Source organism: Pistacia vera, unplaced genomic scaffold (genome assembly GCF_008641045.1).
Source record: "Pistacia vera cultivar Batoury unplaced genomic scaffold, PisVer_v2 Contig601, whole genome shotgun sequence".
Classification (NCBI taxonomy): domain Eukaryota; kingdom Viridiplantae; phylum Streptophyta; class Magnoliopsida; order Sapindales; family Anacardiaceae; genus Pistacia; species Pistacia vera.
Genome location: NW_022196448.1, coordinates 66515 through 92734, shown reverse-complemented (window position 1 = coordinate 92734; position 26220 = coordinate 66515). Strand labels below are relative to the sequence as shown.

Sequence of the window (26220 nt, the reverse complement as noted above, 5' to 3'; positions counted from 1 at the left end):
ACACAATATCTAATCATCAATAAACATTTCTTATCGATATGACCTCGCAATGTTTTTTACGATTAAAAATAATAAATTACCCTAAATTATCTTATAAGTTTCTAAATCATGAAATCTGTATAAAATTTTCTTTTATGTTCTAAAATACTAATAATAAATCTAATAAAATCAACAAGAAAAATTTATAAATTATAGAAATTATTAAAAAAAAAAAATAAAATAACAGCTAAGCAAACCCTCAATGAAATTCAATTAATTGTGGGCTTGGCCCAATCTAAGGCCCATAAAATTGAAGATCGAAAAAGCCCAATAAAAAAGAGGAAACACACAAAACCCAGCCTATAAAATGACACGCTTAAAACCCTACCTTCATTTTAGTTCTCGCACAACACAGTCTCAGCAGCCGCGCCATCTAGCAGAAGAGCTGTCGACATGGTCTCTTCATATCTCATTGTCTTTAGATTCATCTACCCAATTCACATAACCAATTAATTTAACTAACTGACTAACTATCTCCGTTGTTGTTTCTGTTTCAGGGGATCGATCTGGTCGCAGGAGGTAAGAGCAAGAAGTCCAAGAGGACTGCCCCTAAGTCCGATGATATTTATCTTAAGCTCCTCGTAAAGGTATCTTGTTTTTTCTGTACCCTTGGTTTTCTGTTTCTTTGCTTATGTTTTTACTGGCTTACTGCTGTGGGGTTTTAAATTTTTTTTTTTTTTTTTTTTTTTAATTTGGGGGTTTATTGTGGTAATAGTTGTACCGATTTCTCGTAAGGAGGACAGATAGTAACTTCAATAAAGTGATATTGAAGAGGCTGTTCATGAGCAAGGTCAACAAGCCCCCACTATCTCTCTCTAGGCTCAGTCGCTTCATGAAAGGAAAGGTTGATCTCTCTCTCTCTCTATCTCTCTCTCTCACACATTTCATTTTATATATTTTGTTTCATTGATTTTGCAATTAAAGGAACAGACCGACAAATTTCGCTTTCAAAAATGTTTAGATAGTGTGCTAAATATTTTTTTAGAACTAGTTTTCAGCTTTGAAATATCTTTTTAAATAAGATTTGGAAAAGATTTATATATTCTATGCAGTTAGCATGTGTTATGATGTGGGTTGTCTTTAGATCTTAGTAATTTTGTGAGAGTAATGCTGGGTTTTGGTTTTTGAATTGATAGGAGGGGAAGATTGCAGTTGTCGTGGGAACAGTGACCGATGACATTAGGGTTTATGAGGTGCCAGCAATGAAGGTAACTGCTCTGAGGTTTACTGAGACAGCTAGAGCAAGGATTGAGAAGGCCGGTGGAGAGTGCTTGACTTTCGACCAACTTGCTCTCAGGTGCCCATTGGGACAGAACACGGTATGTGCTGTAATATGTTTTGCGTATTTGTATTACTTGCTGACTATGTGATATAATGTCTTGATTATTGTAAGTTCCTTGTGTTAGCTTTATAAATCAGTAATGTGCCCATGTGGTATAGGTGCTAGAATTAGGGAAACATTTCTTGATCAGTTGACACAGTTCATTGAATATTGCATAGCCTTGATTTGTTATCATTAACCTGTTTATTCGTTGTGCTCCTAATACTTTGAAACTGTTCCCTTTGATCTATAAGGGAAGCAAACTGTCCCGCTGTTTATTGATACTAATGTCATAGAATTTCCACTGACTTGTTATCAGTGAATTCTTTGAACTAGGGTTGTACACTAAATGATAATGCTTCCAAATTGTAGCATGTCACTTCATCATTTACTTATTTTGATCAAATCAGGGAAGCAAACCGGCTCCTTGTTTCTGTACTATTGATATTGCAAATGTACTGGCTTTCTATCAGTAAATTCTTTGAACCAGTGTTTTACGCCACATGATAATACTGTCCTTGATGTTTTTGGTTTTCCTGAATTGTGTCTTTCCCATCGAGTCTCTATTACTTTTGGAAGAGAAAGTATGTTGAAGTAGGTTGTGAGATTTTATCCTATTTCCAGAAAATATGTTGACGTAGATTGAGAGTTCTTATTGTTTTTTTTTTTGCATCTACAGGTGCTTCTCAGAGGTCCAAAGAATGCTCGTGAAGCAGTGAAGCACTTTGGTCCAGCTCCTGGCGTGCCACACAGCCATACCAAACCCTATGTTCGGTCCAAGGGAAGGAAGTTCGAGAGGGCTAGAGGAAGGAGAAACAGCAGGGGATTCAGAGTTTAAGTTGAACTTAGTGTTTAATTGTTTGGGAGAATTGTTATTTCTTACTGTTGCAATCAAAATTTTGCTAGACTTACATTTAGGTATTTGTGGGTGGTTCTTTACTCAACATATTCTTCCTGTTGGTTTAAGTTCTATGCTTATGGATGCCTGGTTTGAGATACGATTTTAGTACTTTATATGAATCAGTGTTTTTTAAGTAGTAAATTGTTGGTTCTTGGTCTTGGACTCATTTAATATAGAATTTTATGGAGATTTTGGGTGGTGTCGCCATCATGTTTAATTTTTCAACATTCACTTAGGTGAGTACATCAATTTTTGAACATGTGGAAGGCAATTTCCAAATGGGTATTGAAGATCAATCCTCAGTGCGAGCTGTAATCACTAAACAGTGAAGGAAACCTATAAAAAACCAATTCTCCAATGGCACTCAAAGATGAGATACTAGACCTTTGTCACGCCCGGCCATTCTCAAAGATAATTCTGGTAGTCCCTTTTGACAGTTTTTGAAGACCTATAAAAGGGTATTGTAAAGGACTGATTTGAGGAGGAGCAATTGCTCATTTGCTGGCCAAATGGTTGGTATTCACAATTTGTATTCAATAATTTTACCTGCAATTTTAGGGGTTCGAAACTCACTAGAAGCAACTTGTGGCCGAGGGCATCCCACGAGGATTAGTTTAACTAAATCCTTGTTACTTCTGCCCATTCACAAATAACATATTTCTGATAGAAAACCATTGACAATTTCTGAAGATCAGTTAAGTAAACCCTTATCATGTTGGACAATTCATAAAGATAAGTTAGGTCGACCCTTAACAATTGGCTCAGGTTTCCAGTCGATTGGACCCAAACCTATAAAAGGGTATTGTAAATTTTGGTCGTTGCTATTTTATTGCGGAGATAACAAATTTTTTAAGACAATACATCGATGTATGTACTGCATTCGAAATTTGTGGGAACTGGATTTGTTGTGTTCACCTCGATAATCTCTTTCTCACTGTTACATCAACAAACAAACTATTGCTATCAATACCGACAAAAGGTATTTCTTATAATTACTTTTAAGTGATTTGACGGTTCACTTGGGACTTTTAAATGTATTATTCAAGAGGTCTTGAATTCGAATCCCCACAACTACTAATAAGAGGTAACTACTGGAGACTTACCTGGTTATTAACTTCAGGGCTTCAGAGGAATAATTGAGGTGCATACAAACTGGTCCGAACACCCCTCGATACCAAAAAAAAAAAAAAAAAAAAGGTATTTCTTATTCTTATTTTCTAATTTAATTGAATTCATTATTAATAATTATTAATCCTTTACTTTCACGTTGTTTTTGATATCTTAATTTCGTTATATTATCGTTAAATTTATAAAACACTTTCTTATCAGACTAAAATTATTATTTTACCCTTTTAGTACTATTGACAACATAACAAAGACAAGGCAAATGGGTATTAGTAATACAATTTTCAAACTTTGGGGTTGTATTTGATAAAAAAATACAAAAGTTTCTTATCCGAATGAGAAATTTGAAGAGCTTAAGGGTAGTCTAATATTATCCCAAAAGTTTTTGTTTGACCAAATAAACAGCCAGAATTTTTCCTGAAAAGGTTGATCTTGTAATCACCAAGTGTCCAAGACCCAAATAAACACTTTAATTTGTGGCAAAGCGCTTCTCTCTTGCAAGAATGGTTGAAAATGAACAGATATGCTTTTCTCACCTCTACAAATACCCTCTTGCACAAGAAAACAAAAACCATGAAATCATTTGACAATATAACTCCATCAAAACAATGAACCCTTCTTCAATATCCCATTTTGTTCTTCTTGTCATTAGCTTATTGCCAAACCAAATTTTATGCCGGGATCAATCACTTGAAGGCATTGATTTGATCACCAAAACATGCGAACATACAAGGTTCAGGACTCTCTGCATAGCGGCTCTAACATCAGATACAGAGAGCAAATCAACTAATCTCCATGGTCTTGCAGAAATTTCTCTGAAGATCGCCTTGTCGAATGCTAGTGAAACACACGATTACATCTCAGAATTGGCGGGGAAAACAAAGGACAAATACATGCAACAATGTCTAGAAGATTGCTCGGAGAACTACAGGCAAGCAGCTCTGCAAATTGAAGACTCCATGAAGGCTTTAAGTTCTAAAGGTTATGAAAATGTCAAGACTTGGGTTAGTGGCGCCATGAGCAATGCAGAGTCCTGTCAAGAGGGTTTCCATGGAAAAAGAGGCTACAAATGCCCATTCAGTATGATGAACAAGTTCTTCAGCCAGCTCTGTAGCATCTCTTTATCCATCACAAATCTATTCGATTAAATGTATTGGGAAGTACCAAATTTGCTTTTGTGAAAGCAAATTTTTTTTCATCAGTTCTTGGAATTCATCCTTCAGATTAATGACACAGTTTTGTTAGGTAATATATGAAACATTCATTACAGCTAAAATATTAACCACATTGTAATTTTCCTATGTTAATTAAAGTCTGGCCTTTTGGGTTAAAGCAGCATTTTTTATCTTATTTTTGTACTGCAAATTTTGACAGAAAGCTAGAATCTAGATCAAGAAGTAAATAACCCAGAAAATTTTCTCGAGAAAATGTTATCCAATAACATTGGAGCACATGTCCATGTGATTTTCTTGACAGAAAAAAGTGACAAGGCTCAAGCAGAAAGGATAGAGATTTTGTTATATGCACACATAAAATCTTAAAACCATGATATGGGTTTTCAAGAAGAACTATGTGCAACATTGAAAGACAAATCTAGATAATGTTGTTAAAATGGTTTAAGAAAACTACAATCTTGTAAGAGATTGTAAGAAGAAGACCATAACTAAGGAAAAAAGTTGACTCAAATTTTGTAAGAAGAAGACTATGAAGATGGAGGCCTCTAAGATTTGAGTCTAAAACCCTAGGAAGCCAAACCCTTTTATAGAGGAATTTGAGACTATTAATAAGACTATAGTACCCTTTATCTATTCATATGACAATAATGCCCTTGTTTACTTTTTTTGTCTTCTCTTCGTAGGTATTTATCAGTAATTTAATCCAGATTTATATACCATTAAAACATTAATGANATTTTACCCTTTTAGTACTATTGACAACATAACAAAGACAAGGCAAATGGGTATTAGTAATACAATTTTCAAACTTTGGGGTTGTATTTGATAAAAAAATACAAAAGTTTCTTATCCGAATGAGAAATTTGAAGAGCTTAAGGGTAGTCTAATATTATCCCAAAAGTTTTTGTTTGACCAAATAAACAGCCAGAATTTTTCCTGAAAAGGTTGATCTTGTAATCACCAAGTGTCCAAGACCCAAATAAACACTTTAATTTGTGGCAAAGCGCTTCTCTCTTGCAAGAATGGTTGAAAATGAACAGATATGCTTTTCTCACCTCTACAAATACCCTCTTGCACAAGAAAACAAAAACCATGAAATCATTTGACAATATAACTCCATCAAAACAATGAACCCTTCTTCAATATCCCATTTTGTTCTTCTTGTCATTAGCTTATTGCCAAACCAAATTTTATGCCGGGATCAATCACTTGAAGGCATTGATTTGATCACCAAAACATGCGAACATACAAGGTTCAGGACTCTCTGCATAGCGGCTCTAACATCAGATACAGAGAGCAAATCAACTAATCTCCATGGTCTTGCAGAAATTTCTCTGAAGATCGCCTTGTCGAATGCTAGTGAAACACACGATTACATCTCAGAATTGGCGGGGAAAACAAAGGACAAATACATGCAACAATGTCTAGAAGATTGCTCGGAGAACTACAGGCAAGCAGCTCTGCAAATTGAAGACTCCATGAAGGCTTTAAGTTCTAAAGGTTATGAAAATGTCAAGACTTGGGTTAGTGGCGCCATGAGCAATGCAGAGTCCTGTCAAGAGGGTTTCCATGGAAAAAGAGGCTACAAATGCCCATTCAGTATGATGAACAAGTTCTTCAGCCAGCTCTGTAGCATCTCTTTATCCATCACAAATCTATTCGATTAAATGTATTGGGAAGTACCAAATTTGCTTTTGTGAAAGCAAATTTTTTTTCATCAGTTCTTGGAATTCATCCTTCAGATTAATGACACAGTTTTGTTAGGTAATATATGAAACATTCATTACAGCTAAAATATTAACCACATTGTAATTTTCCTATGTTAATTAAAGTCTGGCCTTTTGGGTTAAAGCAGCATTTTTTATCTTATTTTTGTACTGCAAATTTTGACAGAAAGCTAGAATCTAGATCAAGAAGTAAATAACCCAGAAAATTTTCTCGAGAAAATGTTATCCAATAACATTGGAGCACATGTCCATGTGATTTTCTTGACAGAAAAAAGTGACAAGGCTCAAGCAGAAAGGATAGAGATTTTGTTATATGCACACATAAAATCTTAAAACCATGATATGTGTTTTCAAGAAGAACTATGTGCAACATTGAAAGACAAATCTAGATAATGTTGTTAAAATGGTTTAAGAAAACTACAATCTTGTAAGAGATTATAAGAAGAAGACCATAACTAAGGAAAAAAGTTGACTCAAATTTTGTAAGAAGAAGACTATGAAGATGGAGGCCTCTAAGATTTGAGTCTAAAACCCTAGGAAGCCAAACCCTTTTATAGAGGAATTTGAGACTATAATACCCTTTATTTATTCATATGACAATAATGCCCTTGTTTACTTTTTTGGTCTTCTCTTCGTAGGTATTTATCAGTAATTTAATCCAGATTTATATACCATTAAAACATTAACAAATCAATTGTATAGGAGGAGAGCCTGGACTAAGATAAACCTATCACCATGTTGATCCGTTATCATAGTTTTCTATTGATCAGCTATCTTTATATAGATCAATTATCATAGTTTTCTACACTAATAACCTTTTAAAACTATTTCTAGAAGATCAATACTTCTTTTTTTTTTGGACCGAGGGTCTCTAGATCAATTTGATGACCAGATAAACCCCTTAATAATTACCTCTATTAGCTCCTATAAAACCTCGAACTCAAAAACTCATAAAACCTTTTTTTGCTATTTTACTATCAGACCGCCATATGTTGATTAAGATTCTTGAAAAAGTTTAATCAAGGTTGGAGACAATTTCATTAACCAAATATCAAATTTCAATTGCTGGGTATTGAAGGTCATAGGTACTTGTGAATCTAAAAGAAAATAAAATTTCACCAAATATCCATCATAAATAAGAAATTACTTTAAATTATTTGTTCTCATCTTGTTAAAAACAAGAACAAAACACACCACATATCCACATGAACCATCAATAAATAAAAAATGTTTAACATTAAGCACCAATGGATGATACAGTTGATCCAAAGTTCCATGAAAGTTTAAGAATTGAAGGATGCACCAATGTAACACATTACAATACCTGAAACAGAAACTCTCACCCCAACTGTCGTAAAAGTTCAAGACTCTAATTTAACAAAGTTCCTAAATTTCTCATAAATCTATAAATGTGACTCCAAGCTTAATGACCTAGTCATCCGGGAAGACATGATCGTTCTTCTGAGATGAACTAGCTAGCTCCTCTGTATGCTGTTGTACACTTCTTGGTTCTATAGATTTGACACACACCATTTGCTCAATCAAAGCTTGCATTCAAGAATTTCAGCAACTCGTTTCTTTTATTTTCTGCAGCTTTATCCTCCTTCGATTTATCAAGTTTTAATAGAATCTACAAGGAAAACGAATTAAAACTTCTTAATCACGGATTTCTATAAATCAAATAATACATACAATCATTCAGGACTACAATAGTGGAAAAGGAGCATAATTACCTTTTTTCCAGAGACAGCACTTCGACGGACTCCATCGTCTTTGTCACGTCCTAAAAACTGTTGATTAAATAAAAAAGGTTAAGGCAAATGTAAAGCAACACAAACTAGGAATTTCAGATGATTAAGCACCAAAGTGAAGTTGCAATAAAATACCTTTGATAGCTGTACAGGGCCTCTACTTCCCTCATCCTGCTCCTCCTATATATGGCTCCCATTGCCAGCACAAACCGGACCCAGAAACAAAATCCAGGCAAGTAAATAGCACCCAGTCATCATGTCACAGACCCCAGCTCCAATTCGAAGAGCCAATCCATAAAACAGGCAGAAAGTATCATAAGCACCTCAAATATTGATATATCATATAGGTATATACTATCAAACAATGTAAAAGCCATAATAAATTGCTAAATGCCTTGCACAAGCCAAGCTAAAACAGGTGAATCAAAACTGCTGGACACATGGAAAATTATTAATGATAATGCAGCAGGATGGAAACAGAAGAACACAAAATCATAAAGTAAACTACACTACTAGCACACAAAGTTCCCAAAGACAATTTCCATTCCTTTTATTCATAACAGTCAGCAAATTTTTTGTTTTGATTCATCAACCAAGAAGTCTTTTCATTCAATGATATAGAAGACACACAGATGCACAATGAGAATGGTGTTTGATAATCCGAATGAATGTAGAAGGCTAAAGAGAGTATTGGCCTACCTCTTTAACTTTATGCTTATGCCGTTTGTGGCGATGACTCTTGCTCTTGTCCTTTTCTTTAGTCTTGAGGACAAAGGAAAAACAAAGTGAGAAACATAGACAAGAAATTTCAAATTGAGAACAAAAAATGGAACATCAAACAACTACCTTCTTTGGTCTGTCACTCTTCTTATGCCTCTTTGCGTGACTTTCATGCTCACTATCAGAACTCTCACTCCTAAAACCCAAAACCAGAGATAGATGTAAAATTATAAATGAAAAGGAATTGTAAAACTCAATTTTCTACTGCTTAAAACCATTTTTTCACCAACATCAAGATCACATTTTATCACAAATGGTTAGTCATTCTACCATATCAAGACAGTGGAATACAGAAGAGGACTAGTCTTTTCCTTGATCCAAAATTGTCCATCCTTAATCAATTGTTTACAGACATCCAGTACATATGCTATAAAACTTCCCACTAATACTAAAATATGCACAGCCTAGTACCAAAAACAACAAATTGCACCCACATAATTATACGAAATCAAACTGTTCAGGACTCTTCTTATTCTAGGCACCTGAAACATAACATATATTTTCAAAACTTTCTTTCCTCTGTGTCATCTATCGCAATAACAATCCATATATCAATTCTAATAAACACAACACAGTAAAGCCAAGCACAAATAACAATATTTAACAATATTAAAAACGTAATTTAAAAATTATGTAGAAGCCACCTAGTTCTCAAGATAAAAATTTTACACATACATGAAGTACCCTCAAGTTCTAAACTATAGAATCACAATTTTTTAAGGCATAAAGCAAAAACACCCAGAATTTTGTTTTTAAATATCAATATCAACAACTTAATTTAGAAAGTTATGCAGAAGTCACCAATTATTTCAAGCTAAGAATTTTTTTACATCCATATAAAAAGCCCATCAAGATCAAGCCGTAAAACCCCAATTTTTAAGCCCAAAAAACAAAAAACGCAGAAAAAATAATTCACAAATACCGAACCTGGAGGAATCAGATTGGGAGGAATCAGATTCCGAAGAATACTTGTGGTGTCTGCGACGCCTTTTCGTGTGTGACCGGGACTTTTTACGAATCTTAAGAGACTCCCTATCTCTATCCTTTTCGCGGCGGAGATTTCGGCGGCGACGACGACGGTGGGATGACGATGACGTATCAGAGGACGACGAACCTGAGGAGAACGACGACACAGAAGACGATGAAGCCGCCATGTAAGAGAAATTTAGAGAAGGGTTTGGGGGAGATTTGGCAGTTTCGTTTTATAACGTATATTAGAAACGCTGTCTAAATCCACGAGTTGTGTAAAAGCAACAACTTGAGTAGCGCATTTTACATAATCTAAAGCTTTTTCTCCTTTTATTTTTTTTAAATAAACGACATGTCGGTTGTTTATAGCAGGAGTGCAGGGCCAGACATTCACTGTCCTTGTCGATAAACGACATTAATTAAGAAACTGAAATATATAATAATTAAAAAAATAAATATAAATTTTTCAATTGCATTGATTCGTATAAAATATTCATTAAATAAATAAATAAAGATAATAAATTGCTCGATTATGTTACAAAATCCGATCAGTTGTCCGGCGGTGGAGCCTTTACACGTTGAACGGCCACTGCATTCCACGGAGCCTTTACACGTTGACCCGCCACTGCATTCCACGGAGCCTTTGCACGTTGACCCGCCACTGCATTCCACGGAGTCCTTACACGTTGACCCGCCACTGCATTCCTTGGAGCCTTTGCACGTTGACCCGCAACTGTATTCCTTGGAGCCTTTGCACGTTGACCCGCAACTGTATTCCTTGAAGCCTTTGCACGTTGATCCGCCACTGCATTCCATGGAGCCTCTACAGGTTGACCCGCCACTGCATTCCATGGAGCCTCTACAGGTTGACCCCTCACCGCATAATTGTCTCCAGGTGCATCCGCCACTGCTGAAGCCGTCACTACTTTCCCGCTTGGGGGAGGACCCGCCTCTTCATTTTTTGGATCCTCTTCTTCTGAAGCCGTCGCTACTTTGCCGCTTAGGGGAGGATCCGCAGTGGTCGGTGTTGGAGCCGCTGCAAATTCCGTCTCATTTTTAGAAGAAAAGGGTACATTGCTGGAAACAAAGCCAGGAATATAAGGCAGACCACTGGGTTTAATCCACAAATTTCCTTCAAAGAAATTGGCTGGTGTAAATCCTTGAGCTTCTTCCTGAGAAATGTTCTTTACTCCTTCCCATTTCACACGCCCCGTTTTGTTCGCACCAGGGCCTTGGTTATTAAACTCCGCGTAATAACATGTCTTGATTCCGAATTCGCCATCCCAGGGCAACCATCCTTCAGGTTGAATCAAATCATCGATTAAAGTCTCCATAATAATCGTTCTTGAATGGGTTCTCCAAGGTCTTCCAAGATACGACTTGATTATATTCCGGACTGGATAGTACTCCGGGTCGGCGACGATTGAGCCGTTCTGGATGACGATTGCGGTCGGCTGGTGAGTCCAGTTGCGGCCCTGGGCGGTAACAATGCAACGCTGGTTGTCCATGGGTTTGCGAACGGTGAATTTACAGTTTTGGAAGACGGCAGAACCGTCACCAAAGACGAAATCGATTGTGCCTGAGATCTTGCAGTCGCGGTAGAATTGGCGCTTGGCGTGTGCATAGAGTGTGTCTTGATATCCATCCATTGAGCAGTTGTAGAAGATCGACATATCGGCTCCCACCCTCAAGGCCACTGCTTGATGTTTAATGGCTCCTGCAGAGTTCTCAAATCCAATGTTCTTCGCCATGAAATAATCCCCTAGAACAGCTGCAATATCATTCAAATCGATCATTGTTAGCCAAATTTTTAATGTTAGATGATTGTGAGCTGTTTGATTCGGTTTATTTATCAACTAAAATTTTAAATAAACTATTTTACGATATAGGAAATACGTTGCTTCTTCCATGAGCTGTACCAAACAGTCCCTGATGTCTAAGTGAATATGTAACTTACTGACTGTGGCGGTTTGCACGGTGGGTGTGCCATCGACAAAGTTCAAACTTCCGGTGATTCTGGTCTTTTCAGCACCATCTCCGACCATGATCACTTGGGTATAAGACTTATTGAGGAAGATTTTCTCTTCATAAACTCCCTCCTTGATGTATACGACAGTTCCGTTTTTGGTCTTGTCGGGAATAAAGTTTATTGCTTCATTAATGGTGGTAAAATTCCCACTTCCATCCTTGGCTACAACAATGTCAGCCTTGAGTTGAAGCGGTTCATCCAAAGCAGCAAGTCTCCGTCTTCCTTCAAGATCATCTTCAAGCCACACAGGATAATTATCGCCATGGCCAAGCACAGGAAAGTTTGTTTCAAGGAGGCGGCGACTTCCAACGCTATCATTTGTATGACCAATGTTCAATGATCGAAAAACCGAAGACAATTTGCTCACCATAGCAATGGCATTCACACTGAGTTCAATTGAGGTCTTCAATGCCTTCTTCATTTCCTCTCCGGCATTCCCAGTTGTATTTTCAAACCCATCCAGGCAAGTTTCCTGGTAAGTTATTGTGGCACTCAGCCATGTCTTCAAATTATCCATCACCTTCCCAATCCTCTTGATTCCAACCTTTTCTAACGACTTAAATGAGCGTTCGAAATCATCACTGGCGTCATCCATTAAATCTTTACAACCCTGGAGAGCTTTCTGAGCTCTGGGGTCTTTTTCAAGCTCTTTAATCGCGGTGGCACTCTTTGCAGCTTCCTCAACGCCTTGTTTCGCGACCTTGAAGGCAATTCCGATGAGTTCTTTGGGATCAGTTGTGTTGTTTCCGGTGGCGGATCTAAGGCTATCAACACATGTTTTCTGAAAATCCGTGGGTTGACAAACGGATTTGATGGCTTTCATTTTGGCTGACACTTCAGTGCGTTCGTTAACTTCAGGTGATTTACGTCGTCCATCTTGAGAAATACCGCCATGACTGACGGCGATGGTGACGGCAACTACCATGGCAATCATGAGGACACCTGAAGTGACCATAACAGTCAGCTTCTTCTTCTTGTCTCTATCATAATCCTCATAATAAGAAGACATTGTTCACCCTAAACAATCCTAGGAAAATAAAAAAAGGATGTTAATAGTACTGCTATAAAGCTTGAATTAAGGGGCCATGGAGAGTGTTAATTTATAAGAGAAAGGGTTAAGAAATGGTTTAAGGGTTTTAATTGTTATATAATTAGTTACAAATTTTGAGGTTAATTGAAGAAAAGAGGAGCCAATTTTCACCAAAATTAGAAAGAGTAACTGATATTAGCTAGGAAGAGCAATCTCAATCTACAACTCTGGCTCTGCCCAAAGCTTAACTAAATTTTTAATTGCCTAATTTAATTATATGAAACATGCTAAGAAAATCAGTATAGTTTTAATGTTAGAATAATTTGTTTACTTTTAATTTGGAGTAAACGACTTTTTTCTTTTTCACCCACATACTTTTAAAATACATTTTCCACCAAAAAAAAAAATAAATAAATAAATACTTTAAATGACACTTTCCCATCGACCCCGCTAATTACCGGTTGATTCCGACATCGTTGCGACTCCACATCACCATCATTCTCTTTCATGATCATCATTCAGCAAAACCTCTCAAACCTTACTCCTGCTATTTCCGCCAATCATCGGTAATCGAGCAATTAGAGGTTGCGTAGCCACCTCTCCCAAAATCCAACCTTCCTCCACTAAAAGACTCACCAGTCTTCCCTTTTCAAAAGCCCCAATAGCACAGACTGATTTTGCTCTCTGTTAGCCGCCAAATCGGAAAGTATATTTTTTTGGGTGGGAAAGTGGTTTTTTAAAAATCAGTGGGTGTGAAATGTCATTAAACTATTAGTTGAGTGGGAAAAATTCGTTAACTCTTTAGTTTGTTTTGATTGAATTTGGTTTTTCTTTTATTCAACAAGGATAATGTTAAAACTAATAAATTACAATAAAATAAAAGCAGTTATAATGTTATTTAGAAAAGAAATAATTTCACATATAATCATTTTTCTTAATTTTAATTCTCAAAATTGTCGAATGATTGCTGAAAGGGAAGATTTAGCCACAAAAAGTATATTCCAGTATACTTTAATTAGACTGTGAAACCATACTATTAAACGCTAGACTCGAGCTAAAATATTGAGTCTAGCATGGTTTAGCATTACATATTAGTAATATTGTATATCATTTGTCGCTTCATTAAGATTATAATTGGTAAGTCATTGAATTTTATGTTTGAATTTGTATTTTTTTAAAAATCTTGCACATTTTAGAAAATTATGATATATATATATTCTTAAATGAGTATATTAATTAGTACGATTCAGATTATTGAATGGAGTAGAGACGAAGAAAATTGGTATATAAAATTAAAGTTTTAAATACAATTATTTACTTTATTTAGAAAAAAGAAAGCATATTAAAAAAATTATGAAAATGCATTTAGTTAAAATGTGTTCATTAATTTTTTAAATAAAATTCAATGGAATTAATTCAATTCAACACTACTTTAAATATTTCTCTTACCATTTAGTTTTATATACTGTATCTTGCTTATTAATTATTAATTAATATTGGTGTTAATATATATATCTTGCAGGATTAGGCTTAATTAATCCACATCTCATCCACAATTATATCTTTTAATAGGAGTTTAAGATAGACAATACTACACTTACAATCCCATTTCACAAACTTTCTCTTAGAGATGAAAATTATATTCAGATTTCTAGGTATCAAGCCCGACCCGGCCTGTACGGGCCGAGCATTACCTGTTGTTTGCGAGGATGGACATGGGCTTGGGTATGGTTTTAGGGTTCGCCTCCAGGTATGGTTTGGGCCCAAAATAGCCATCGCAAGGCCCGACTCAAGTTTTTATCATTTAAAATTAAAATTTGATTTGATTTGATTATGATTTTGAAATGCATTTATAATAATAATTAATTGCAATTTTAGTCAAACCGAAAATCCCTTATCCACCATATTAATCAATGCACACAAAAAATGTGGTAATTAAGGCAAGAGATACTATCAATTAAGTTAATATAAGTGACAAAGAAAAATATATCAAAGATTGCCCATGAAAAAATAAATTATAAAAATTAACATGGGTCATAACTGGAGTCACAAAAAGTCCATCGGGTCGGGCTGGGCATTACTCGACATCCCCATAATGAGCTTGACCCGAGTCCAAGCCAAGGTCATGGGGTCAGGCCTACGCCCAAGCCAAGGGGTACCCGGTCCTGGCCTGGCCCACTATCATCTCTACTTTCTCTCACAACTTAACGTGGCAACTCGCAATGAGTCTCGCCTATCCCACAATAAGTCTCCTCTGCCCCATTGTGAACTGTCACGTCGATATTGTAAGAGAAAATTTGTAAGATTGGGTTGTGAATCAATCTTTATTGGTTTAAGATTTACAATATATTGTGTGTCCAAATCAAACTTCTCTCTTTCTATAATATTTTTACTATTTATTTAGTAATAAATAATTAACCACACATATATTCAATTAATATGTACGTTTACTCTCAACATTAATTTCACATGCACTATATAATTAATCACCTAATTATATGATCTCCTTCCATAATTAAAAATAAAATTCAAAATTAATTAAATACAACATCTCTTGTGATTTCATAATTTCATTCCATAATTGAAAATGTAATACTCCAATAAATATAACATCTCTTTTCATGTACCTTTTCAAACTCAAATCTCCATGCCCATGGCAACCCTAATTTCTTCCAAATTACCATCCCCTTCAGAAGAAGTTGTTGATGAATCAAACCAACCCAAATCAGATTTAGATTTTAATCTCTTGTTTAACCAAAAGATTGCTGCTAATGAAGATCATTCAATTAGTGGTGGTGCTGAAGAAGTTGAACTCAAACTCTTTAGCAGAAAGCAACCCAGAAAAAGAGGTTTCTCATGCAACTTCTGCAACAAAATTTTTCCCACGTCACAAGCCCTGGGAGGACATCAAAACGCGCATAAACAAGAGCGGGCAATTGCAAAACGACGTAAGGATCAGACGGAGATGGGATTGGAGACTCTAGGTCATCGTTTCTCTTATTATCCTTATAGTAATTCAAGTTTTACTCGTCATCAGATCCCTGTTTATGGATCTTACAATAATAGATCATCACCACTTGGGGTCAGTGTGCACTCTCATATGATTCGAAAGCCCGCCGTGGCTGCTTTTCCGTTGGTGTCACTCCGAGATCGGTTTGGTCATGGCGAAGGCTTGATGAATTCATCAAGGCTAGCTAATTATTATGATGACAAACTCAGGCTATTGCAGCAGGCTCACAAGAGTCCATTACAAAGTGATCGTGATCAAGATGATTCACTAGGACTAGATTTATCTCTTAAGCTTTAGATAATTGTTATAATCATGTTTTAGATTATTCCAAGTATTATGGTTATTGTTAAGGGTTAATTTCTTTGAATAATTAATTAACTCTCCCCTGTTAATTTCTTTAATATATTATGGTTAATTGGTTATCAATGTTGGATATGATTAATACTTGGCTTACGGATTATCGGCTTATGCTGATGTACTCGGAAGTCTATTATATACATATTGTAATAATGAAAAAAAAAAAAAAAACCTCTCCCCTTGTAGATGTATGGTTGACCCTTTAGCCACTAAGTTATCAATGTTGAATTTGGTTTTCCTTTTATTCAGCAAGGATAATGTTATTACTAATAAATTACAATAAAATGAAAGGAGTTATAATGTTATTTTGAAAAGAAATAATTTCATATATAATCATTTTTACTAATTTTAATTCTCAAAATTGTCAAAAGATTTCTTAAAGAGAAGATCTGGCTGTAAAACAACATGACTTAATCTAACACTTAATAAAAATAACCGGAATGCGCTGACTACCACGTCTAGCATGTCTAGTATGTTTAGTAGTAATTAGACTATAAACTCATATTGTTAAACACATACTCGAGCAAAAATGTGAGTCTAGCATAGTCTAGCATATATATTTGTAATATTGTTGATCATTTGTCGTTTCATTAAGGGTATAATTGGTAATTCATTGAATTTTTGTTGAATCGTATTTTAAAAACTTGCACATTTTAGAAAATTGGAATATATATATATATATTCTTAATGAGTATATTATTAGTATTTCTTACCATTCAGATTATTGAATGGAGTAGATAAAGAATTGGAATATAAAATTTTAAATACAATTATTTACTTTATTTGAAAAAAAAGTATATAAAAAAAATCATGAAATGCATTTAGTTAATGTTTCATTAGTTTTTTATATAAAATTCAATGGAATTAATTCAATTCAACCCTACTTTAAATATTTCTCTTACCATTTGATTTTATATCCTGTATCTTGCTTATTATTATTATTAACTAATTATATATATAATATATATAATATTATAATATATATATATATATATATATAATATATATATATCTTGCAGGATAGGCTATTAATCGCATCTCATCCAATTTATCCATGCGAACCCTAAAAAAGCTAATGTGAGAAAAATTATTGAAAGGAGAGTCGTCACTACTATTGTATTGTTTTAGATTTCTAAACTCGTAAAATCGTTCATCTTAAATGCTAACATAGTTCCTTGAATTGAGAACAAACCAGGTAATTGTGTGTCTTTTTTTTTTTACTTTTTTGTTCATTATTTTGTGTGTTTTGGTCTTATTTTTCAACAATTAAATATACTTTTAAACTTAAATTCATTTTCACTTTACATAATGATATATAGAGTGAAATAAAAATAATTAATAATTAATATTAATACAACAATATACATATTGCTAATCCAAGTTATCCATGTGAACCCTCAAGCTTATTATAAATCGATAAAAAAAGGTGTTTGAATTGTATAACGAAAAAAAAAAAAAATTATTAGTACACAAAACAATGTCCAAAAATATATCACACAAAAACAAATAAAAATAATTAATAACATCATCAATAATGCCATTCATTATGCAATAAACCAGCCTCGAAGGCACTGTTGCAGGCAACCAAGACTTTCATGGATGAATTTTGACACAGTGAAGTTCCTTGCAGTTTCCGTTTTATTTATCACATGGTAACCTGCCCATGTAACTCTTCCTGTTGTGTTTGATCCAGGGCCTGTGTTGTTGTATTCTGCATAATATGAAGTGTTTAATGCATAATCTCCTGACCATTCTTTCCACCCACAGGCTCAATCAGCTGCCGATAAACGACTGCATATAAACAGTTCTTGAATACTGCTTCCAGGGCCTTCCCAAGTAAGTTTTGACTGAATAATTACTGGAGACTAAATCACCGGCCGGCATTATGGTACAATTATGGATTGAAATGCCTGTGTTTTGGTTCGGATCGTTTCTACCCTGTGCAGTAATGGCATTGATTGATTTTCCAACGGGCGTCGCGGATATATTTGCAGTTCTGGAAACGACAGCTGCATTACCGAAAATGAAATCAACTGTGCCATATATATCGCAGTCTCTGTAGAATTGCCTGAGGGAATGTTGTGTATAGGTGTCTTGGTAGCCTTCAAAACTGCAGCTGTAGAATGTCGACATGTCTGCCCCTTTTCGGACGGCGACTGCCTGGCTTGATTGCCCCGGCTGTGTTCTTAATGTTATGTTCACTGCAACAAAGCCTTGCCCAACGACAGCTGCAATTGGAATAATTTTTCTTTATCATGAAGCTGGAAGAGTCGATGTAATCTATTGGGCTATATAGTTGTATATGAAGATGGGCGAAGCCCAAATAGGGACAGACTCAGAATTTTATGACAGATAAACTCTGAAGTGGGTAATCAGCCCCCACTCGCCTTCGTCCTTGAACCCAACATCACCTTCAACCTACGAGTTTATATATATATATATATATATATAAACATGAAATGAATCTATTTAAGCTTTGAACTTACCAAATGTTGCAGAGTTGAAGGTAGTCCACCCATCAATGACACTTTTATTGCCAGTAATCACAGTTTGGTTGATGCCATCTCCAATCATCATCACGTACTTCTTGTTCTTGGCAATGGAGACACACTCTTCGTAAACCCCAGCAACCACGTAAATCAAATAGTATCCATAACTCCTCTTAGTATTATTCGGAGCTGCAGCCACTGCGTCATTAATGGTCACAAAATCTCCATATCCATATTTACTCACAACCACAGTTTTGTTCACAACAACACGGTTCTCGTCACTTTGAGACAGCTTTCTTCCACTTACAGACTCGTAAATTTCTTGATCCCTCACTGACATTCTCAAAGGCAATCCATCTTTCATATCATTCTTGAAAATGTGCTTTCTTTCAGCTAACCATCTGCCTTTCAATATTGAGCTATGAACCCAACCATGGCTGAAGAGCGCCAGAGAAATACTGTAAAATTTTGCTCCATCAACAAGAGATGGCAGAAGAGCGTTCTTCACTGTTGAAGCTGAAGCTATTTCATGAAGACTTTCTAAACAACTTTGATGGTTTGTCAAAGTGGCACTTAACAAAGTCTGAGAATCCTCAGCTTGCAGACCGTCAAGAATGTCTGAGGAATCAATAAATTGAGAAGTATACGTCAAGAAATCGATGTTAAGTGAAGCTAAAAGGCGGCAATCTTCGAGGGCACGACGGTTGGTTGAGTAGGAAGTTGACGGGAGATTGAGAAAGTATTCAACAAAAGAAAGAACCTTTTTAGATTGTGACAAAGACTGGTGCATGAAAATGCGACCAAAATCAAAAATGGTGCCTGTTTTATGGTTTAAAGTTGATTTACAGAGGTCTGGATATGGCGTGAACTTGTTGCAAATGGATTCCGATGAGTCAGAGTAAGAGAAGGATGAAGAATGAGAGAACGAGGATGATGATGAAGAGGGTAACCAGCTGGACAGAGATGGAGAAATGAAGAGAATGAGAAAGAGAAAAAGGGTATGCAAATTCGATGATTTTGAAGCCATATTCATCATGAAAAAATTGACTCAGAAAATAAGTTTTGTATGTAATTAAGCCCTGTATATAAATAAACTTGTTTTGGGCACATGAAACTGATAAATTGTGATCTCATCTTGGGAAGGTTGTGTGAGAAATATTTCTCATTGAAATGGAGAAGAACGTGCTCTGCAATAAGGTTTGACTAACGAAGAATAACTTGATTGCCACCATTATTTTCACGTCTGATTTTTGCTTGGACGGCAAAATCAAACATCACATATTGCAGCCAACAACAGGGAAAGCAACTATCCATTCATGTGGGATCTTTTTCTTTGCGTTAAGTCTTAATTGGGACCAATGTATCACGTTACTTGTATACTTTATTGAATACAAATTTATTGTATACGACTAATTTTCATGATAACGTTTGATAGTTACAAAAGAATATCACGTTAATCATATATTATGTTCGAGGTGAATCGAACATAATGACTATCCTCAACTAATCCTCTGGGTTTTGAAGTTAACAGTCGAATAAACCTCCAATGACTATTCTTAGTAGCAACCGAGGTGAATCGAACTTAGGATCTTTTGAATAATATCACAAGAGTCCATATTCAACTACTTAACCACTGAAGGGTAATTTATATGTTCTAATGCTCATGATGGTGTTTAGTTGCGAAAAAAAAAAAGAAAAAGGACCGTATATGACAAATCACTTTAGTATTTTACTTTACTGGTTTATTTTTTCCAATGAAAAATTATTCTATACATACTATTTTTTATGATGGTGTTGAACAATTGCATAGGGAACTTTGCTCCTTTCAATATTCTGTTGCCTACAAATCTTTAAAGAACCAAGTCAAGACTAGATTCTGGATTCTGATATATATAAATACAGCTTAATAAAATCTAATAATTTAAGGACGAAGATCTTTTAGAGTTAGTGGGATCCAAGTTTAATTACAGGCCCTTGTACCTAAATCAATATTGGGAAAAAGTCCTAGAATTTAAGGGCCCGAAGTGAGCAATCTGGATTTCAATACGCTTGCAATCTTTAATAAAATCTACAGAAGCATGATGATTGAGCAGAAATTTTTATGTTAAATGATTCACTTTTATTTAACAGTAGTACTACAAACAAATAGGATACCTCTAGTCAAATAAAAATATATATACATCAATACATCGATGAAGGGGCCAAAATGAATCCCCTTGTCAGGCAGGACCGTTTAATTGCCCAAATTTGCTTTGAACTTGATTCCGGTCGCCGGCAACCACGACATGCCATCGATGAACCGGCTGGCAGTGAAGTAGTTTGCAGTGCGAGCATCTTTAATGATGTGATAACCAGGCCATTTGACCCGCCCCGATAGAGATGCACCAGGGCCATAATTCCTATACTCACCATACCACAATGTGTTCAAAGCAAAGTTTCCGTACCACTCAAGCCATCCTCTAGGCTGAACTAAAGCACCCATATAAGTGTTTATAAAAACTGTCCTGGAAAATGGTTTCCAGGGCCTGCCTAAGTAGGTTGGTTGAGATGCCAAAATGTAGCTATCTTGTATCGAAAATCCGGTGTTCTGATTCGGGTTTTTCCTGCCCTGGGCAGTGATTGTGACCTTCTGTAATGGTAAAGGAACTCTGGAGTAAATTTTGCAGTTTTGAAGGACTGCTGCACCGTTGCCAAAAATGAAGTCAATGGTACCATAAATATCGCATTCGCGATAAAATTGTCGGAGAGAGTGAGCATAGAGAGTGTCCTGGTAGCCTTCCATGCTGCACCTGAAGAAGGCAGATTGATCAGAATCAACTCGAAGGGCCACCGCTTGATGGTGTTGGGGTCCTGCAGTGTTGCGAAATGTCATGTCTCTTGCTATAAACCCTCTGCCCGAGACAGCTACAAGCATTAAACACCAAAGCAAAATCGTTACTTACTTTACAAGTAATGGAAATAAACATAACATAACAAGATAAACTTTTGGATAGAATTACGATATCAATTTGGTAACATTACGGGTCAAGTTGATTCACTAGGACTAGATTTGTCTCTAAGCTTTAGATAATTGTTTAATCATGTTTTAGATTTATTCCAAGTATTATGGTTATTGTTAAGGGTTATTTCTTTGAATAATTATTACCTCTCCCCTGTTAATCTTTAATATATGGTAATTGGTTATCAATGTTGGATATGATTATACTTGGCTTACGGATTATCGGCTTATGCGATGTACTCGGAAGTCTATTATATACATATTGTAATAACGAAAAAAAAAAAAAAAAGAACTTGTATTTGTATGATAAACCCTTTAGCCCTAAGTTATCAATGTTGAATTTGGTTTTCCTTTTATTCAGCAAGGATAATGTTATTACATAATTACAATAAAATGAAAGGAGTTATAATGTTATTTTGAAAAGAAATAATTTCATATATAATCATTTTACTAATTTTAATTCTCAAAATTGTCAAAAGATTTCTTAAAGAGAAGATCTGCTGTAAAACACATGACTTATCTAACTATCTTTATAAAATAACCGGAATGCGCTAGACTACCACGTCTAGCAGTCTATTGGTTTAGTATGCTTTAATTAGACTATAAACTCATATTGTTAACACTATCTCGAGCAAAATGTGAGTCTAGCATGTCTGCATTATATATTTGTAATATGTTGATCATTTGTCTTTCATTAAGGGTATAATTGGTAATTCATTGAATTTTATGTTTGAATCTGTATTTAAATAAACTTGCACATTTTAGAAAATTGGGAATATTATATAATATCTTAAAGAGTATATTAATTAGTATTTTCTTACCATCAGATTATTGAATGGAGTGTAAGAAGAATTGAATATAAAATTTTAAATACAATTATTACTTTATTTTGAAAAAAAAGTATATTAAAAAAATCATGAAAATGCATTTAGTTAAAATGTGTTCATTAGTTTTTTATATAAATACTGGAATTAATTCAATTCAACCCTACTTTAAATATTTCTTACCATTTGATTTTATATACTGTATCTTGCTTATTAATATTAATAACTATTAATATAATATATATAATTATATATATATTATAAATATATATATATATATAATATAATATTATATATGCTTGCAGGATTAGGCTTAATTAATCCGCATCTCATCCAATTTATCCATGTCGACCCTAAAAAAGCTAATGTGAGAAAAATTATTGAAGAGAGAGTCGTCACTACTATTGTATTGTTTAGATTTCTAAAACTCGTAAAATCGTTCTATCTTAAATGTAAACATAGTTCCTTGAATTGAGAACAACCAGGTAATTGTGTGTTTTTTTATTTTTTTACTTTTTGCTTCATTTTTTGTGTGTTTTGGTCTTATTTTTCAACAATTAAATATCACTTTTATAACTTAAAATTCATTTTCACTTTACATAATGATATATAGAGTGAAAATAAAAATAATTAATAATTAATAATTAATACAACAATAATACAATTGCTAATCCAGTTATCCATGTGAACCCTCAAGCTTATTATAAAATCTGATAAAAAAAAGTGGTTTGAATTGTATACGAAAAAAAAAAAAAAAATTATTAGTACACAAAACAATGTCCAAAAATAATATCACAACAAAAACAAATAAAAATAATTAATAACATCATCAATAATGCCATTCATTATGCAATAAACCAGCCTCGAAAGGCACTGTTGCAGGCAACCAAGACTTTCCATGGATGATTTTGACACAGTGAAGTTCCTTGCAGTTTCCTGTTTTATTTATCACATGGTAACCTGCCCATGTAACCTTCCTGTTGTGTTTGATCCAGGGCCTGTGTTGTTGTATTCTGCATAATATGAAGTGTTTAATGCTAATCTCCTGACCATTCTTTCCACCCAACAGGCTCATCAGGCTGCCGTAAACGACTGCATATAACAGTTCTTGAATACTGCTTCCAGGGCTTCCCAAGTAAGTTTTGACTGAATAATTACTGGGACTAAATCACCGGCCGGCATTATGGTACAATTATGGATTGAAATGCCTGTGTTTTGGTTCGGATCGGTTCTACCCTGTGCAGTAATGGCATTGAATTGATTTTCCAACGGGCGTCGCGGATATATTTGCAGTTCTGGAAGACGACAGCTGCATACCGAAAATGAAATCAACTGTGCCTATATATCGCATCTCTGTAGAATTGCCTGAGGGAATGTGTGTATGGTGTCTTGGTAGCCTTCAAAACTCGCAGCTGTAGAATGTCGACATGTCTGCCCCATTTCGGACGGCGACTGCCTGGTGCTGATTCCCCGGCTGTGTTCTTAAATGTTATGTTCACTGCAACAAAGCCTTGCCAACGACAGCTGCAATTGGAATAATTTTTCTTTATCAATTGAAGCTGGAAGTCGATGTAATCTATTGGGCTTTAAGTTGTATATGAATGGCGAAGCCCAAATAGGGACAGACTCAGAATTTTATGACAGATAAACTCTGAAGTGGGTAATCACCCCCACTCGCCTTCGCCTTAACCCAACATCACCTTCAACCTACGAGTTTATATATATATATATATAAAACTGGAAAGAATCTATTTAGCTTTGAACTTACCAAATGTTGCAGAGTTGAAGGTAGTCCACCCATCAATGACACTTTATTATGCCTTAATCACAGTTTGTTGATGCCATCTCCAATCATCATCACGTACTCTTGTTCTTGGCAATGGGACACACTCTTCGTAAACCCCAGCAACCACGTAAATCAAATAGAATCCATAACTCCTCTTAGTATTATTCGGAGCTGCGCCACTGCGTCATTAATGGTCACAAAATCTCCATATCCATATTTACTCACACCCACAGTTTTGTTCACAACAACACGGTTCTCCTCACTTTGAGACAGCTTTCTTCCACTTCAGACTCGTAAATTTCTTGATCCCTCCCTGACATTCTCAAAGGCAATCCATCTTTCATATCATTCTTGAAAATGTGCTTTCTTTCAGCTAACCATCTGCCTTTCAATATTGAGCTATGAACCCAACATGGCTGAAGAGCGCCAGAGAAATACTGTAAAATTTTGCTCCATCAACAAGAGATGGCAGAAGAGCGTTCTTCACTGTTGAAGCCTGATCATTTTCCATAATTAATTGCAATTTTAGTCAAACCGAAAATCCCTTATCCACCATATTGATCAATGCACACAAAAAATGTGGTAATTAAGGCAAGAGATACTATCAATTAAGTTAATATAAGTGACAAAGAAAAATATATCAATGATTGCCCATGAAAAAATAAATTATAAAAATTTACATGGGTCATAACTGGGAGTCACAAAAAGTCCATCGGGTCGGGCTAGGCATTACCCGACATCCCTACAACGAGCTTGACCCGGGTCCAAGCCAAGGTCATGGGGTCAAGCCTACGCCCGAGCCAAGGGGTACCCGGTCCTGGCATGGCCCACTGTCATCTCTACTTTCTTTCACAACTTAACGTGGCAGCTCGCAATGAGTCTCGCCTACCCCGCAATAGGTCTCCTCTGCCCCATTGTAAACTGTTACGTCGACGTTGTAAGAAAAAATTTGTAAGATTGGGTTGTGAATCAATCTTTATTGGTTTAAGATTTACAATATATTATGTGTCCAAATCAAACTTCTCTCTTTCTATAATATTTTTACTATTTATTTAGTAATAAATAATTAACCACACATATATTCAATTAATATGTACGTTTACTCTCAACATTAATTTCACATGCGCTATATAATTAATCACCTAATTATATGATCTCCTTCCATAATTAAAAATAAAATTCAAAATTAATTAAATACAACATCTCTTGTGATTTCATAATTTCATTCCATAATTGAAAATGTAATACTCCAATAAATATAACATCTCTTTTCATGTACCTTTTCAAACTCAAATCTCCATGCCCATGGCAACCCTAATTTCTTCCAAATTACCATCCCCGTCAGAAGAAGTTGTTGATGAATCAAACCAACCCCAATCAGATTTAGATTTTAATCTCTTGTTTAACCAAAAGGTTACTGCTAATGAAGATCATTCAATTACTGGTGGTGCTGAAGAAGTTGAACTCAAACTTTTTAGCAGAAAGCAACCCAGAAAAAGAGGTTTCTCATGCAACTTCTGCAACAAATTTTTTCCTACGTCACAAGCCCTGGGAGGACATCAAAACGCGCATAAACAAGAGCGGGCAATTGCAAAACGACGTAAGGATCAGACGAAGATGGGATTGGAGACTCTAGGTCATCGTTTCTCTTATTATCCTTATAGTAATTCAAGTTTTACTCGTCATCAGATCCCTCTTTATGGATCTTACAATAATAGATCATCACCACTTGGGGTCAGTGTGCACTCTCATATGATTCGAAAGCCCGCCGTGGCTGCTTTTCCGTTGGTGTCACTCCGAGATCGGTTCGGTCATGGCGAAGGCTTGATGAATTCATCAAGGCTAGCTAATTATTATGATGACAAACTCAGGCTATTGCAGCAGGCTCACAAGAGTCCATTACAAAGTG

General features: G+C 35.3%; 7 protein-coding genes and 1 pseudogene across 7 annotated transcripts; 4 read left to right on the top strand and 4 right to left on the bottom strand.

Moving 5' to 3' along the window:
• The first annotated feature begins 362 nt into the window (after positions 1-362).
• On the top strand, positions 363-2402 carry LOC116110370 (60S ribosomal protein L18-2-like). Its single transcript, XM_031396598.1, has 5 exons — positions 363-435; positions 537-626; positions 755-883; positions 1176-1358; positions 2040-2402. The coding sequence occupies exons 1-5, from the start codon at positions 433-435 to the stop codon at positions 2196-2198; spliced, it is 564 nt and encodes a 187-aa protein (XP_031252458.1). The 5' UTR covers positions 363-432; the 3' UTR covers positions 2199-2402.
• Positions 2403-3994: 1592 nt separating this feature from the next.
• LOC116110401 (pectinesterase inhibitor-like) lies at positions 3995-4534 on the top strand. Its single transcript, XM_031396628.1, has one exon. It carries the CDS (start codon positions 3995-3997, stop codon positions 4532-4534), a length of 540 nt encoding a protein of 179 aa, XP_031252488.1.
• A 1058-nt stretch (positions 4535-5592) lies between these two features.
• LOC116110419 (pectinesterase inhibitor-like) lies at positions 5593-6407 on the top strand. Its single transcript, XM_031396647.1, has one exon. It carries the CDS (start codon positions 5689-5691, stop codon positions 6226-6228), a length of 540 nt encoding a protein of 179 aa, XP_031252507.1. The 5' UTR covers positions 5593-5688; the 3' UTR covers positions 6229-6407.
• Positions 6408-7486: 1079 nt separating this feature from the next.
• Positions 7487-10071, bottom strand: LOC116110365 (sarcoplasmic reticulum histidine-rich calcium-binding protein). The gene is made up of 6 exons (XM_031396593.1): positions 9747-10071; positions 8886-8955; positions 8739-8801; positions 8175-8219; positions 8022-8078; positions 7487-7918 (listed from the first exon to the last, which is right to left on the bottom strand). Exons 1-6 carry the CDS (start codon positions 9971-9973, stop codon positions 7826-7828), a joined length of 555 nt encoding a protein of 184 aa, XP_031252453.1. The 5' UTR covers positions 9974-10071; the 3' UTR covers positions 7487-7825.
• Positions 10072-10336: 265 nt separating this feature from the next.
• LOC116110400 (probable pectinesterase/pectinesterase inhibitor 58) lies at positions 10337-12826 on the bottom strand. The gene is made up of 2 exons (XM_031396627.1): positions 11746-12826; positions 10337-11559 (listed from the first exon to the last, which is right to left on the bottom strand). Exons 1-2 carry the CDS (start codon positions 12824-12826, stop codon positions 10337-10339), a joined length of 2304 nt encoding a protein of 767 aa, XP_031252487.1.
• A 2674-nt stretch (positions 12827-15500) lies between these two features.
• Positions 15501-16154, top strand: LOC116110399 (zinc finger protein 3-like). Its single transcript, XM_031396626.1, has one exon. The coding sequence runs from the start codon at positions 15501-15503 to the stop codon at positions 16152-16154; it is 654 nt and encodes a 217-aa protein (XP_031252486.1).
• Positions 16155-17758: 1604 nt separating this feature from the next.
• Positions 17759-19730, bottom strand: LOC116110398 (pectinesterase-like). The gene is given in 3 exon segments (XM_031396625.1): positions 17759-17981; positions 17983-18442; positions 18701-19730. Coding segments are annotated over 3 exon segments (1713 nt in total).
• Positions 19731-20797: 1067 nt separating this feature from the next.
• Positions 20798-24822, bottom strand: LOC116110397 (annotated as a pseudogene).
• Positions 24823-26220: the final 1398 nt, after the last annotated feature.

Excerpts from the sequence above, each read along its gene's own strand:
- LOC116110365 (XM_031396593.1), bottom strand. The coding sequence starts at position 9,973 with ATGGCGGCTTCATCGTCTTCTGTGTCGTCGTTCTCCTCAGGTTCGTCG. Across the intron at positions 8,802-8,885 it reads AGAGTGACAGACCAAAGAAG|ACTAAAGAAAAGGACAAGAG; the intron begins GTAGTTGTTTGA and ends TTTGTCCTCAAG. Across the intron at positions 8,220-8,738 it reads ATAAGCATAAAGTTAAAGAG|GAGGAGCAGGATGAGGGAAG; the intron begins GTAGGCCAATAC and ends AGCCATATATAG.
- LOC116110400 (XM_031396627.1), bottom strand. The coding sequence starts at position 12,826 with ATGTCTTCTTATTATGAGGATTATGATAGAGACAAGAAGAAGAAGCTG. Across the intron at positions 11,560-11,745 it reads CGTGCAAACCGCCACAGTCA|CTGTTCTAGGGGATTATTTC; the intron begins GTAAGTTACATA and ends ATGATATTGCAG.
- LOC116110370 (XM_031396598.1), top strand. Across the intron at positions 627-754 it reads ATCTTAAGCTCCTCGTAAAG|TTGTACCGATTTCTCGTAAG; the intron begins GTATCTTGTTTT and ends TTGTGGTAATAG. Across the intron at positions 884-1,175 it reads GTCGCTTCATGAAAGGAAAG|GAGGGGAAGATTGCAGTTGT; the intron begins GTTGATCTCTCT and ends TTGAATTGATAG.
- LOC116110419 (XM_031396647.1), top strand. The coding sequence starts at position 5,689 with ATGAACCCTTCTTCAATATCCCATTTTGTTCTTCTTGTCATTAGCTTA.
- LOC116110399 (XM_031396626.1), top strand. The coding sequence starts at position 15,501 with ATGGCAACCCTAATTTCTTCCAAATTACCATCCCCTTCAGAAGAAGTT.
- LOC116110401 (XM_031396628.1), top strand. The coding sequence starts at position 3,995 with ATGAACCCTTCTTCAATATCCCATTTTGTTCTTCTTGTCATTAGCTTA.